General features: G+C 38.7%; 1 protein-coding gene across 1 annotated transcript in view; it reads left to right on the forward strand.

Moving 5' to 3' along the window:
- The window catches only part of PGM5 (phosphoglucomutase 5), a 212,325-nt gene that overhangs the window by 31,653 nt on the left and 165,082 nt on the right, over window positions 1–15,590 (forward strand). The window contains exons 3-6 of the mRNA XM_055428348.2: window positions 3,090–3,236; window positions 6,359–6,484; window positions 13,215–13,405; window positions 14,004–14,158. Coding sequence (XP_055284323.1) covers window positions 3,090–3,236; window positions 6,359–6,484; window positions 13,215–13,405; window positions 14,004–14,158 — 619 coding nt within the window. The remainder of the gene's footprint in view (window positions 1–3,089; window positions 3,237–6,358; window positions 6,485–13,214; window positions 13,406–14,003; window positions 14,159–15,590) is intronic.

Below are 15,590 nucleotides of genomic sequence, written 5' to 3' on the forward strand. Positions count from 1 at the left end.
TGATGCAAAGAACTGACTCCATGAAAAAGACCCTAATGCTGGGAAAGATTGAAGGCAAGAAGAGAAGGGGATGACAGAGAATAAGATGGTTGGATGGCATCACCGACTCAATGGACATGAGTTTGAGCAAGCTCCGGGAGTTGGTGGTGGGCAGGGAAACCTGGCGTGCTGCAGTTCATGGAGTTGCAAAGAGTCGGACACGACTGAACAACTGAACTGAACTGAAGATAATGGAGCAAGGATAGTGAAGGGACTTGGGATAAATGGAGATGTTTTCTAAAAGGTCCTCTGGGGAATTTGTTGAGGAAATTGTGGAGATCAAGGGGGATCAAGGTGAACTTAAGCAGCCTCATTCTTTGGGTTAACGAGTTTGGATTATTTCATGACTGCCTTCAGCAGCGCACGGAAGTCTGGTAATGGCAGCAGTGGAGCAGATGATGGCAATGGGGAATGACAGTGTGGGAAAGGCAGAGCAGCAAGACAGCTGGTAGTTGTTAAGAATGTCTGAGTTGACATTAGACTCTTAGGATTCAAACCCACCCTCTGTTACACCAGTGATGTGACCTTGCTTAAAGTCATCTCTTCCAAGTTCGGTTTCCTTATTTCGAAAATGAAGATATTAATAGTTCTTACTTCATATACTTTTTGTGTGTGTTAAATTCCACTTAAGGCGTGAAATGTGTTATGTGTAAATTTCAACAAATGTTGGCTTGTCTTATTATGCTAACAACGAACAGCAAGTCTCAAATGCTAGACCATAGGGTCCTTCTGGGATAAGAAACCAGTGAAATGAGAATGGACTGATAGTCTGGGAGTAATCAAGTGATGATTGACTTCTGTATAGGAATGAGGAACACATTCAGCAGAGGTATGGAGTAGGAGTAGGGTAGATGGAAGATTAAGAATTTGTGGAATGAAGATACTCAAATTTGATATTTTTGAAATAAGAATTTCAAGAGACAATTCCTGGCATGACTGTACTAGGAACTGACTTAAATGAAGAAGAAGTCATTGGAGCAGAAGATGTTAAGAACTGGGAAGATGTAAAGAGATACAAAGAATTTTGATGACCTCAGAGGTTATCAGCATGGCTGACTGAGCAGCATCTAGCTGGTAACAGCTTGTTTTACTTTCAGAAATCAGTGTGCTTTGGCATAACAAACTCAGACAGAGACTTTTAAAATGTGATGGAATTATCCCAAGAACATAACGTGGTATCTGGGAGCCAGAGGGATATTCATGTATCATCTGGCAAGCATAAAAAAAAAAATGCAAAGCTAAGTAGCTCTATTTACTTTTTTAAGTTTTGCAACAGAATGAAAAATGTAAGGAGTGAAGTTGAGAAGGACTGTGTTTATTTCTCTGTGGTCTTTACTTTTCCTGTAGAAGAACATGGTGGTTTTAAAATATATTAGGCTTTTTTCCATCCACTGAAATAGTGCTATTGCTATTCCTTTCCCCTCTCTCCCTGCTTCATTGAGGTGTAATTGATATATTAAAAACCTGTACATATTTAATGTATGCAGCTTGATGAGTTTGGTCATTATTCCTTTTTATATGTTCAAGGAACCTTTTTTGGGAGGTGATAACAGTGATATGGGCTTCCCTGGTGGCTCAATGGTAAAGAATTCTCCTGTCAATGCAGGAGACTCACGTTTGCTCTCTGGGTCAGGAAGATTCCCTTGAGAAGGAAATGGCAACACACTGCAGTATTCTTGCCTGGAAAATCCCACGGGCAGAGGAGCCTTGAGGGCTAAAATCCATGGGGTCATGAAGAGTCGGACATAACTAGTGACTTAAACAGCAACTACCATGCTATATTCTAAGGCAGCACTGTCTAATAGAAATATATTATAAGCCATACATGTAATTAAAAAGTTTCTAGTAGCCACATAAAATAGTAAAAAGAAGCAGGTGAAATGAATAAAATATTTTATTTCACTTGATATATACAAAATATTATCACTTCAACATGTTACTATAAAATTATGAATATAATCTATTCTGGTTTTATACTAACTCTTTAAAATTTGGTATGTATTTTATAATTATAGCACATGTCAATGTAACTAGTCATATTTCAAGTGTTCAAGAGCCACATGTGGCTGCTGCTGCTGCTGCTAAGTCACTTCAGTCGTGTCCGACTCTGTGTGACCCCATACACGGAAGCCCACCAGGCTCCCCGGTCCCTGGGATTCTCCAGGCAAGAACACTGGAGTGGGTTGCCATTTCCTTCTCCAATGTGAGGCTATTGAATTGAACAGCATAGTTCTAAGGGCTGGGATAGAAGAAAAATCAAGAAACAATTGCAGTTCAATAGAAAATTATAATGTAACTAGTGAGTGAGATCAATACACAAAGCTATCTATCTGTCAATCATTTATATTTTAGATCTTCAATCTACTTATTTACTTGATTCCCAAACTTATTGCAAAAGATCCAGAGTAGCTAGAAATAAGATATAAAAATTAAAGGAGGACAGCTATTGATTTTATGTTCAGTTCATTTAAAGTCTATCACTTGACCTTAATTGTCAACTTGACCTTGTGAAGATGTGCATCAGATATTTTAAACCACTTTGAAAACTTGGGAGTCGCTAGAGAGTGTGAGTTGGGAAAACTAATGTACCCTGGTCAACTTATACACCGAATAGGCAGCGGACCTGGGAGTAGAAGTCATACTTTCTTTCTCTAGGTGCACTTGGGAGGCTGCAGTTTAACACTGGAGTCCCTCACTTCTGTCAAATGCGTATCCTGTTTGTGTCTCATATCCTGAATAAAGCTGATGACATAACCGGGTCTCCTTGGCAGGTGTGCAACTATTTTTAGGGAAGACATCTCATTGCTTAGAAGTGGATTAAAACAAAGCAACATGTGGGTTATTGGCCTGCATGGAACAGGTGAGGCTGGCCCCGTTTCCTCCAGAGTGGATGGATAAGAAATAGTGAAGCCATCTGAACTGTGAACTGTTAACTGTTGTCTAGAACACAAAGAAATCTTTCTCCTACTTGGTGGAGGAAGAGCTAACATTTCTCTGATTTATTTTTTATGTAAATTTATTTTTGGTGGTGCATTATTTTCCAATTTTAGGTCCTGCTCCAGATGTCGTCTCAGACAAAATCTACCAGATCAGCAAAACAATCGAGGAATACGCTATATGCCCTGATTTGCGAATTGACCTGTCTCGACTAGGAAGACAAGAATTTGACCTGGAGAACAAATTCAAACCATTTAGAGGTAATTGGGAAATTGTATTTTGAAGAAAATTAGAACTCTGTGGATGGAGGTGACATTTTTTCTTCAGGGGAGAGCACACACAAAACTGATGGAATTATCAGTTTTAGGAGTAGCACTTGATAAACAGATATAAACTGAGTGTGGTGTGGAGGGAAATGAGAGCAGCCAAGATATTTGGAACTGGCAACTTTCAACAACTACTTTCCAAACTCTATCATTTTTGACATAGGGAACATTTCACAGCTGACTCTTTTACAGTGTTCCAAGAATAGACTGTGAATTGCCAACACATGTCTCTTCTTTTCTAAGCAATTAAGGTGAAGATGCTGAAATACTTTAGATAATTAAAAAGAGACCTAAGAAGGTAATGGAGTTATTAAAATTTCCCATGGAAGATAGGCGTTTCTTTTCCAAGCTAGGATCATGCAGTTTATCTTGATTCAATTCACAGTTGACCACCTGCTCTATACCACGCTCCATGATAGAAGATTTTACAAAGGAATTCACCAAGTACCAAATGGATTTAGGAAAATGGTTCAAAATTAAAAACCAGGATGAAGTTGCCAAAAATATTATCCTGTATGGTAAAGTGAATGAAACTTCTAAGTCCTCACATTATAACCTTTCAATTTGTAGATTAATATTGAACCATGTAATAACATTAATACCAAGTAAATGCATATTATTTTTCACCCTCTATTTTATCTTGTTGCTTTCTCCTAGAAGGCATACAAGTAGCAATAAAACAAACTTTTTTTTTTAACTCCTTCAGTGCCCCATCAGCTTAAATCCAGGTTGTATTAAGATGGTATCCTTATTTTACAAGTAATTTAGTTCAAAAGGTGAAATATCTAGTTTATGGCCACATGGTATTTTAGGGACAGAGAGGAGCTTGAAATGTACTATTTGGGGATACAGTGTTGGGCCAACTGTACCAGTTTTCTTGGAAGATTTTGAGTCAATTTCTTGCTTAGCTAGTGAGCAGAAGTTAATTGAAAGCCATGTGATACGGGACACAATGATTCCTGATTTTATTAATCTAGTTGGGAGTATTCATACTCACAATGGCTTGACAGCTAAAAGCAAGGGATATTTTACATTAACTGAGTGATTTAAGTATACTTTGATTACAAATGTTTGGATGTACTGGAAAATAAGATGACAGAAAAAGCAGATATTATTATATTATCAGGAAGAAATTTTGTTGGTTGATTGAATCTTCACAGTTGTATTAGTTGTCCAAGATACCCAGATCTTTGGTGGCTCAGATTCAGGCCCACTGTTTTAACTACACTGCTCGCTTGGTGAGTTTTCTACAGGGTTGCAGACACCACGAGGTAGAGGGAGACATTCCCTGGTCTCAAGAATTTTAAAATGATTGTTTGGGATAATTTATGTGCTGTGTTCTTGCTGTTTAAATGTTGAGCAAGGCTTGAGTTAATTGGAAACAATTTAGTCTTTGGCATTTCATCTTAAAGGATGAGGAGCAAGAACTATGTGATGTGAGCTTTCAGTTTTCATGGAAATCTACTTGCTTCCTTGTTTTTTACATTTTTGTTTAGTATTAATACTATTTATCTGCTGTAAATACCAAATGTATTTAGGCAAGTAGTTCAGGAGTTAGACCTAGAATGAAATTGCCAAAAATATTATGCTATATTATAGAGAGAGTAAAACTTCAAACATATTCAAGCCATAACCTTTCATTTTATAGATTAATTTTTATTGTGATAAAATATATGTAATGTATACTATGTTAATAATTTTTAGATGTATTTTGTATAAACTTTTAATTAACTTATTTTATAGATTAGTGTGGGCTTCCCTGGTGGCTCAGTGGTAAAGAATCCACCTGCAATGCAGGAGACGCAAGAGATGCAGGTTTGATCACTGAGTCAGGAAGATCCTCTGGAGAAGGAAGTGGCAACCCACTCCAGTACTTTTGCTTGGAGAATCCCATGGACAGAGGAGCCTGGTGGGCTACAGTCTATAGGGTTGCAGAGTCAGACACGACTGAGCATAGATTAATCTCCTTCTTCTATTAAAGATGATTAAAAACTATCTGTGTTCTTGAAAAAGTGATTATATTTGAACTTGATTTAAGTGCAGCCAGAGTATTTTTAGTGTATATTTGACCAGATGAAGGGATAGTTTCGTGTTACATGTAAAATCTCACCCACTAAATATTGCACCTGGATTTACTAAAAATTATTAAAGGTGGATTGGTAATATCTTTAGTACAGGTTTAAATGTTTCAAGATTCCAAAGTAGTATGTGTTTGAAAAATTTGAAAAACAGCATATATATGTTTCACAATTTAACTACAAATTTCAAAAGCAGAGCTCATGGACAAATTTTAGTGCCTAAAATAAAATATTTATTATTTCTGGGAAAAATATTTTCTGGGTACTAATTATGTACTGATCACCAGGTTTGAAAAGTGCGATGTATTCTGGGTTTTATGAATCTGTGAAATAAATGGAAAAGACTTGATTTGGTTGTCTGGTCATTGCATGGTGCAGGAGAGCGTGTATGTTTAATGAAGATTTCTAAATATCTGGCACTCACCCTGAACCTGGTAATAGACTGGGCACATGGGAGACTTTACACAAACTCAGAAAAATATCCTTTATCACCAATTCAGAACCTGAATCTTCTTGGTACCATGGCATTTAGAAAGTAGGGGTCACTGCTGAGGTTACTTCTTGATTTGTTTCAGGCCAGCTGAGTCATTTTTTGGCCAGTCCTCACAGGAGAGGCAACTGGTTTTGCCAAGATGCCTTTTAGTATTGAGGTGTTTGCAGTTTGTGGGAGGGAGGTGGTAGAATGAAGAGAGTGGGGACAATAGGCATAGTTTTGTCTTAATTACTTTATTCTTGTGGTTGATTTTTCACTTGTAAAAAAGAATTTGCAACTTGATATTTTTTATACCATTTAATCACCTGCAAAGTTTGTAGCATCTTGATTGTGCTTTGTGATTTTGTCTGCAAATGGACACTTTGCTTCTTGTGAAAGTGTGTGGGGTTATGATGGGATTGTGATCAGAACTTCATGCTTTTTTATGCTTCTAAGAATCCCTCATGGGTAGTTATTGGTGTCTCCTTTGGCATTCCTATCCATAGTGGAGATAGTGGACCCAGTGGATATCTATCTCAACCTCCTTCGGACCATTTTTGACTTTAACGCCATCAAGAGTTTGCTGACCGGGCCTGGCCAACTGAAGATCCGAGTTGATGCCATGCATGGAGGTAAGCGTGTGGTCTTCTACCAAGTGGTAAACAAGAAATGGTAAAGAAGACCTCAATGTGTGTTGGGTTTCTGGGATTACGAGGAAGGTTGGATTCATAGATATTCACATGACGTGTATATGTTCAGATAGATATGTGGGATACTCTGGAAGGCTTCAGGGCTCTGATCTCTCTTTTTTGATGCAACTGAAAAAAAATCTTGAGCATATGATTTTCAGGCTATGCCTGTTAGAGTGTGGAGTGGAAATAGCAAAATTGTAAATTAAAAAAAATTTTGATCACAGTACATAGTTAAAAAAGTCAGATAGTTCAGAGCTTGCTATGAAAAAGACCCTTCACAACTCTTTCCCCCAATTTTCTACTTTCCAGGGGCAGTCTTTTTTTGGGGGGGGTATTAATATCTCTATTACTAAATACTATGAATATACTGCTCCTTGTTGATTTTTCAGTTTGAGCTGTTACTGACTTCATACTATGGAAGAAGAATCTATAGTTCTTTTCCACTGTCTCCACTCACTAAATCCAAGCACACTTCCTTAAACAAGTTATGTCATAATTTTGCTAAGATCAGTATGCAATATATAGATTATCATAACATGGTTGAGCCATGCAAAATACTGTAATTATATTTTCCTTTCAGCACAACTTTTTTTACTTCTTTGGAATTAATCATCTTATTTTCTCATTATTTAGTTTTTGTGAAGTGTATTTACCACTGTTAACCCTCATACTCTTCTAGTGTCAAAATCTTCTCTCACTTCATTTTCCTAGAGACCTGGAATGTCCTCTGTCTGCACTGTTACCTCTCTGAGCTGGTGTTGTCCTGAAATCTCCACTTAGCATCATCCTGTAATTCCCTTTACCCCTTTCTTATGTTGACTCTCTTATTTCTGGATCCTTTGCCTTTTGCTTTCTTGATTTACTCCTACATTTTGGAGGAGCACGTTCTCCAGTTACTCTGTGAGAGAGAGCTCATGGGAGGTAAATGTTTTGAGTCACTGCATGTCTGAAAATGCCTGTTTTCTATGCTCATTCTGAATTGGTATTTATCTGAATATAGATATCTAGGTTGGATATTATTTTCCTTCAAAAGTTTGTCTTTTATTTTCCGTTGTCTTGTAGCCGTTCCTGCCAAACTTGAGAAATTTGATGCTATTCTGATTTTTAATTCATGTTTTGAAATCTTTCTTTTTTTCTTTTCTGGATGCTTTTGGGACCTTTGATATGTGTTCAGTGTTCTTTCTTTTCACAACGATGAGTCTTAGTGTGGGACTATATTTCTCTATTGTGCCAGACACTTGGAGGATCCTCTGAATCTAGAAACTTATGGCCTTTCATTCTGGGAAATTTTCTTGTATTACTTCTTGGATGATTCCTCCATTATTTTCTCTTTCCTTTCTCCATAATGGCTATTGTTTAGATATTAACTCTACTGGGCAGATCTTTCAATTATCTTATTCTTTCCCCCAATACCCATTTTTCTTCTCTTTGTTTTGTGCTACTTTCTGGCAGATTTCCTCAACTTTATCTCCAAGTCCTTCCATTGTTTTTCAGTTCCACTATCATATTTTTAATTTCCCAAAACATTTTTTTGTTTTCCAAATAACTCTTTTTAAAAATACCTTCCTATTCATATTTCATGAATACCATATCTTTTAAAAATAAGTCAGATGTACTGAGGTATAAAATTTATTTGCAGTAAAATTGATACTTTGTTGGTATACAGTTTGATGAAGTTGGACAAACATGTACAGTAATGTAACCACTCTGACAGTCAAGGTATAGAATATTTCCCTTGCTTCCACAAATTCTTTTGCATCCCTTGAAGTTTAACCTCTCCTCTTTCCCTTGCTGCTGCTGCTAAGTCACTTTAGTCGTGTCCAACTCTGTGTGACCCCATAGACGGAAGCCCACCAGGCTCCCCCGTCCCTGGGATTCTCCAGGCAAGAACCCTGGAGTGGGTTGCCATTTCCTTCTCCAATGTGTGAAAGTGAAAAGTGAAAGTGAAGTCGCTCAGTTGTGTCCGACCCTTAGCGACCCCACAGACTACAGCCAACCAGGCTCCTCCATCCATGGGATTTTCTAGGCAATAGTACTGGAGTGGCTTGCCATTGCCTTCTCCGCCTCTTTCCCTTAGTCCCTGACAATCACTCATCTGCTTTTCGCCCCATAGTTTTACCTTTTCCAGAAAGCCATATGAATGGATTTTCTTCAGGCTTTTTTCAGTCAGCATAAGGTTTTAGAGATGCATTCATGGTGTTGTATATATCAGTGGTTATTTCTTATTACAAATGAGTAGTATTCCTTTATATAGATGTATAACATTCTGTTTACACATTCACCACTTGATACAATTAGGGTTGTTTCTAGGTTTTGACTACTATAAACTGCTACAGACATTTGTGAAAAAGTCTTTATAGGAATATATGATTTCCTTTGTTTTGCATAAATACCTAGGAGTGAGATTGCTGGGTCATATAATGTGTATATTGAACTTAATAAGTAATTGCCAAACTATGGAAAAGACTCTGATGCTGGGAAAGGTTGGGGGTGGGAGGAGAAGGGGACATCAGAGAATGAGATGGCTGGATGGCATCACCGACTCTGTGGACATGAGTTTGAGTGAACTCCGGGAGTTGGTGATGGACAGGGAGGCCTGGCGTGCTGTGATTCATGGGGTCGCGGAGAGTCAGACACGACTGAGCGACTGAACTGAACTGAAATGAAACTATTTTCCAGAGTGACTACCATTTGCACTAACAGCAGAGCATGAAGGCTTCAGTTTCTCTGTGCCCTCACCAACACTTGGTATTCTCAGTCTTTTTAGCTTTATAACCAGTCTGCCACATCTTGTTGATCTCTATTAGGATATGACTGATACATACTTTAAACGATTTCTTCTCCCTGTGTGGTTTCTCTTTCTTCCATGTTGTTCTTTACTCTGGTCTCATGTTAAAGAGTGAATTCAGTTCAGTCACTCATCATGACCAACACTTTGCAATCCCATGGACTGCAACACGCCAGATTTCCCTGTCCATCACCATGTCCCGGAGCCTGCTCAAATTCATGTCCATCAAGTTGATGATGTCATCCAACTGTCTCATCCAGTCGTTCCCTTCTCCTCCTGCCCTCAGTTTTTCCCAGCATCAGGGTCATTTCCAATGAGTCAGCTCTTCCCATCAGGGGGCCAGAGTATTGGAGCTTCAGCTTCAACATTAGTCCTTCCAGTGAACACCCAGGACTGATCTCCTTTAGGATGGACTGGTTGGATCTCCTTGCAGTCCAAGGGACTCTCAAGAGTCTTCTCCAGCACCACAGTTCAAAAGCATCAATTCTTCAGTGCTCAGCTTTCTTTATAGTCCAGCTCTCACATCCATACATGACCACAGGAAAAACCATAGCCTTGACTAGACAGACCTTTGTGGACAAAGTAATGTCTCTGCTTTTAAAAATGCTATCTAGGTTGGTCATAATTTTCCTTCCAAGGAGTAAGCGTCTTTTAATTTCATAGCTGCAATCACCATCTGCAGTGATTTTGGAGCCCCCCAAAATAAAGTCTGACACTGTTTCCACTGTTTCCCCATCTATTTCCCATGAAGTGATAGGACCAGATGCCATGATCTTAGTTTTCTGAGTGTTTAGTTTTAAGCCAACTTTTTAACTTTCCTCTTTCACTTTCATCAAGAGACTCTTTAGTTATTCTTCAATTTCTGCCATAAGGGTGGTGTCAACCTGCATATGCAGGTTATTGATATTTCTCTCGGCAATCTTGATTCCAGCTTGTGCTTCTTCCAGCCCAGCATTCCTCATGATGTACTCTGCATATAAATTAAATAAGCTGGGTGACAATATATAACCTTGACGTGCTCCTTTTCCTATTTGGAACCAGTCTGTTGTTCCATGTCCAGTTCTAACTGTTGTTTCTTGACCTGCATATAGGTTTCTCAAGAGGTAGGTCAGGTGGTCTGGTATTCCCATCTCTTTCAGAATTTTCCACAGTTTATTGTGATCCACAGTCAAAGGCTTTGGCATAGTCAGTGAAGCAGAAGTAGATGTTTTTCTGGAACTCTTTTGCTTTTTCCATGATCCAGCGGATGTTGGCAATTTGATCTCTGGTGCCTCTGCCGTTTCTAAAACCTGCTTGAACATCTGGAAGTTCACGGTTCACATACTGCTGAAGTCTGGCTTGGAGGATTTTTAGCATTACTTTACTAACATGTAGTTTGAGCATTCTTTGGCATTGCCTTTCTTTGGGATTGGAATGAAGACTGACCTTTTCCAGTCCTGTGGCCACTGCTGAGTTTTTAAATTTTGCTGACGTATTGAGTGCAGCACTTTTACAGCATAATCTTTTAGGATTTGAAATAGCTCAACTGGAATTCCATCACGTCCACTAGCTTTGTTCATAGTGATGCTTCCTAAGGCCCACTCACTTCACATTCCAGGATGTCTGGCTCTAGGTGAGTGTGAGTGATCACACCATCATGATTATCTGGTCATGAAGATCTTTTTTGTACAGTTCTTCTGTGTATTCTTGCCACCTCTTCTTAATATCTTCTGCTTCTGTTAGGTTCATACCATTTCTGTCCTTTATTGATCTCATCTTTGCATGAAATGTTCCCTTGGTATGTTTAATTTTCTTGAAGAGATCTCTTGTCTTTCCCATTCTATTGTTTTCCTCTATTTCTTTGCATTGACCACTGAGAAAGGCTTTCTTATCTCTCCTTGCTATTCTTTGGAACTCTGCATTCAAATGGGTATATCTTTCCTTTTCTCCTTTGCTTTTTGCTTCTCTTCTTTTCACAGCTATTTGTAATGCTTCCTCAGACAGCCATTTTGCTTTTTTGCATTTCTTTTCCATGGGGATGGTCTTGGTCCCTGTCTCCTGTACAATGTCACGAGCGTCCGTCCATTGTTCATCCGGCACTCTATCAGATCTAGTCCCTTAAATCTATTTCTCACTTCCACTGTATAGTCATAAGGGATTTGATTTAGGTCATACCTAAATGGTCTAGTGGTTTTCCCTACTTTCTTCAATTTAAGTTTAAATTTTGCAATAAGGAGCTCATGATCTGAGCCACAGTCAGCTCTGGGTCTTGTTTTTGTGACTGTATAGATTTTCTCCATCTTTGGCTGCAAAGAATATAATCAATCTGATTTCAGTGTTGACCATCTGGTGATGTCCATGTGTAGAGTCTTCTCTTGTGTTGTTGAAAGAGGGTGTTTGCTATGACCAGTGTGTTCTCTTGGCAGAACTCTGTTAGCCTTTGCCTTGCTTTATTCTGTACTCCAAGGCCAAATTTGCCTGTTACTCCAGGTGTTTCTTGACTTCCTACTTTTGCATTCCAGTCCCCTGTAATGAAAAGGACATCTTTTTTGGGTGTTAGTTCTAAAAGGTCTTGTAGGTCTTCATAAAACCGTTCAACTTCAGGCTGGTTATATTCTGCAGAAAAGGCTCTTTCTGTTTCTTTCTTTCTGTTAGCATTATCTGACCTAGAGGGAAAAGAGTTTCTCTTTCCAAAGAGTTTGAAAATTGTTCCTGGATTTGAGCCTCACTGTCTAGCTTGTACCATGTGTTCATCTCTGAATCAGTCACTCTGTTTGAGGGATGGAGGATACTGATTGGCAGATCTAGGTCACCTCCCTAGTCTTGGAGGAAGTAGGATTTAGCCACACTCAGGTTCCATGAACTGAGATGGAAAAAGGATTGGTTCTCTAAAGAAGACCCAAAATACTGCTATCAGAGGAAAGGCAAATGGGTGCTGCTCAGGGAAAATGGGTGCTGGGCAGGCAAAATCAAAGTGCGTTCACTGTTTGTGGTTTGTATTCTATTAGTTGAAAATAAATGGAAAGCGGTACTTTTATATATTTCAGCCAACAGGATTACATGCTTGTCCCCAAATGTGCTGTATGTTCTACCTCAGGCTTCAGTGTTCTTTTCATTTGGATAGCATCCTTACTCCTGTCAAATTTATATTCTTCCATGTTCTCCCAGAAATGCTGCTCCATTTTGAAGCCTTGCCTATGGTCATTTCTCTTTTAAGTTGTTGGATTCCATTATTTAATAAATACATTATACATTGAATTGAACTAGTCTTACAAGTCCAGTCACTCAGCTACAGATTTGACTCATCCCACTGCCGTACTGAGAGCCCAGACTGAGGCACTCTGTGTCCCTAGATACCCTCCATTCTTCACGTAAGAGTTCTGTGTTAGGCTCTCCATGAATGTGTGTTCAACTGGAAAACACAGCTCCTTAGCATTTATTTTGTAAAATGTGCTTAGTTGTATATGCTTCGGGGGTTGGCAGTGTTTAATTATACACTTGGCAAAGTTGAAACAACTGTAGAAACAAAGAACATCACTAGAGCCTTTAAGTGCTTTTGCATATATTTAACTAATGCTTTTAATTATAAAAAGTAACAGCCCATTAATGGTTATTAGGTAGTTGATTTCTTTTTGGCAGTATTTTAGGAAAGTTTTGGAGAAAAATTTCATGCAGCTGGATTATTGAATACAACTTCTATATGCCTAACATAGTCACTGGCACGTAGATGCTCAATGAGTAGCAATTGAAGTAACCATTATTCTGTGCTTGAAAAAACTTGTAGAGTTTATCTTTTTTTTTTTCTCTTGTGCTATGAAGTAGCCTTCTTCTTCTAAGAAGAACAAAACACCCTTGGGGGAAGAGTTCTGCAAAGATTTCACATTGCTGTGTATCTTTTTTAAGTTATGGGACCCTATGTGAGAAAAGTTCTGTGTGATGAGCTGGGGGCCCCAGCCAATTCTGCAATCAACTGTGTTCCCCTGGAAGATTTTGGAGGGCAGAATCCTGACCCCAACCTGACATATGCAACCACCCTTCTGGAAGCTATGAAAGGAGGGGAATATGGATTTGGAGCTGCGTTTGATGCTGATGGGGTAAGGAGGAAAGCTTTCTGCCTGCTGATCCTTTTGATGTATAATGAGCCAAACACTGGAAACCAGAGAATTATTGAATACCTCTGGGACTGACACATATGGGGCATACGAACCCTAACTGGCTCTGCATCTTCCCTTGTATTTAATGGCCTGGTATTGCGTGTAAATAGCCATTACTTTTCTTTTTCCAAGTAGCAGTATGTTATAAAGTTGTTATTTCTTTTAAAAAATTCATGCAATACATCTTTATTTATGGATGACCTTGTTGAAATCACCATGTTAAGAAACCAGCTATTTTAGTAATAATCTCTGTTCTCCATTATGTTTGGGGGAAGTGTGAATGAAGAATGTAGAGGCTACTAAAGCCTGAGGAAGTCATCCACATTTTGACAGGTCGGATATTTTCCTAGTGGTGTCAAGATCCTGGGCCCTGCAATATTCAGGGATTTTAGTTCCCATGCCCTGTTTGCCCTCCTTCAAGTGGTTTTACATTGTTTAAATGTGAGGATGGCAGTAAAGTGCCTTGTGATGGTGATGGGAATGGACTGCTAGCAGCAGATGCCTTTGCCTGAACATTTTCACACATTCTTTCCCATAGGACCGTTACATGATCCTAGGACAAAATGGCTTCTTTGTGAGCCCTTCCGACTCCTTGGCCATCATTGCCGCCAACCTCTCTTGCATTCCATATTTCCGTCAGATGGGAGTCCGAGGGTTTGGAAGGAGTATGCCCACCAGCACAGCCCTTGACAGGTAAGCAAAATGTCACTGTGAAAAACTTCCTGACAGGCCTATGAGGTCATTGTTCCCTCTGCTGGTGGCTATCACTCAATCTCCCCTTGCACTTTGGGAACTTCTTGAATTTAGAGATATAGGAATTTAGAGACATGGTATAGTTAATAGAAGTGTGAAAAATCAGGTGGCCTGAACTGGGTTCTGCTACATCTTAGCTCTCAGGAACTTGGGAGACTTATTTGATTTGTCTGTCTCTGTTTTCTTATCTTTAAAATGAGCACGATAATAATATCATCCTTACATGGATTGTATGAGGTAGGAATGAGATTATTCTTATCAACCATGTAACAGAATGTGTGGTTCATAGTAAATACTTCATAAATGTTTGGTAAGAAAACTTACTAAATATGTAAGCAAGGTAGGAAGAACATGAGTCTTAGGATCAGATAATATTATTTTAAAATGCTCATTTATCTCAGGCTTCCCTGGTAGCTCAACTGGTGCAGAATCCGCCTGCAATCCAGGAGACCTTGGTTCAATTCCTAGGTTGAGAAGATCCCCTGGAGAAGGAATAGACAACTCACTCCCGTATTCTGGCCTGGAGAATTTCATGGACAGAGGAGCCTGGCAGGCTACAGTCCACGGGGTTGCAAAGAGTCAGACATGACTGAGCAACTTTTACTATATCATCATTAGTTCTGTAAAAACAGGGAAGATAAGTTTGTTGTGAGAATGATGCAAGATACACATGGAAAATGCTAAACAGGAGACTCGGTAGATAATAGTCTAAGGTTTCTTTCTCTGGCCCTATCCGCCCATCTTTTACCTTATTTTAAAAAACAGTGAATTTCAGAGTCTAATATTTTCAAGCAATGTATATTATAGTGGAAGCAGTATTTGTTCATGCTGGGAAGTTAAAAATAAAAACAGAAAACTAGGAATATGTAAGCAACTCTGCCTGAGCTGCTTATGTTAATTGATAAATGTATATTCCCTACTGAATCTCTTTATATACATATATAATATATATGCATAGTAATAAATCATACATAGCATACATAATATAATATGTATAATATATATTTGCCTTTTTGTGAAACCAAGAAGAGATCTGAAAGTACATACTGCCTTGTAACTATTTTTTCCCATCAATAATCTCCAAGTTTGTTAATACACTTTGTCTTAATATACTTTTATATCATCTAAAACCAAGATCATATTCAAATTTCCCCCGAGTGTCCCTAGAGTGTCTTTAATGGATGATTTTGCCCAAAGCAGCATCCTGTCTAACATCATACATTGCGTCTGGTTGTCACATATCTTAAGTCTTTTAGAATCTAGCACAAGCCTTTTATCTTTTAGTTAATGATGATGATTTTTGAGGAGACCAGACCAGTTGTCCTGCAGAATCTCATCTTCTGGATGGTGAAGTTATTTCCTCATGGTGTTA

The sequence above is a fragment of the Moschus berezovskii genome, chromosome 7 (assembly GCF_049115385.1).
Source record: "Moschus berezovskii isolate FMDL1 chromosome 7, NW_MosBer_1.0, whole genome shotgun sequence".
Taxonomy (NCBI): domain Eukaryota; kingdom Metazoa; phylum Chordata; class Mammalia; order Artiodactyla; family Moschidae; genus Moschus; species Moschus berezovskii.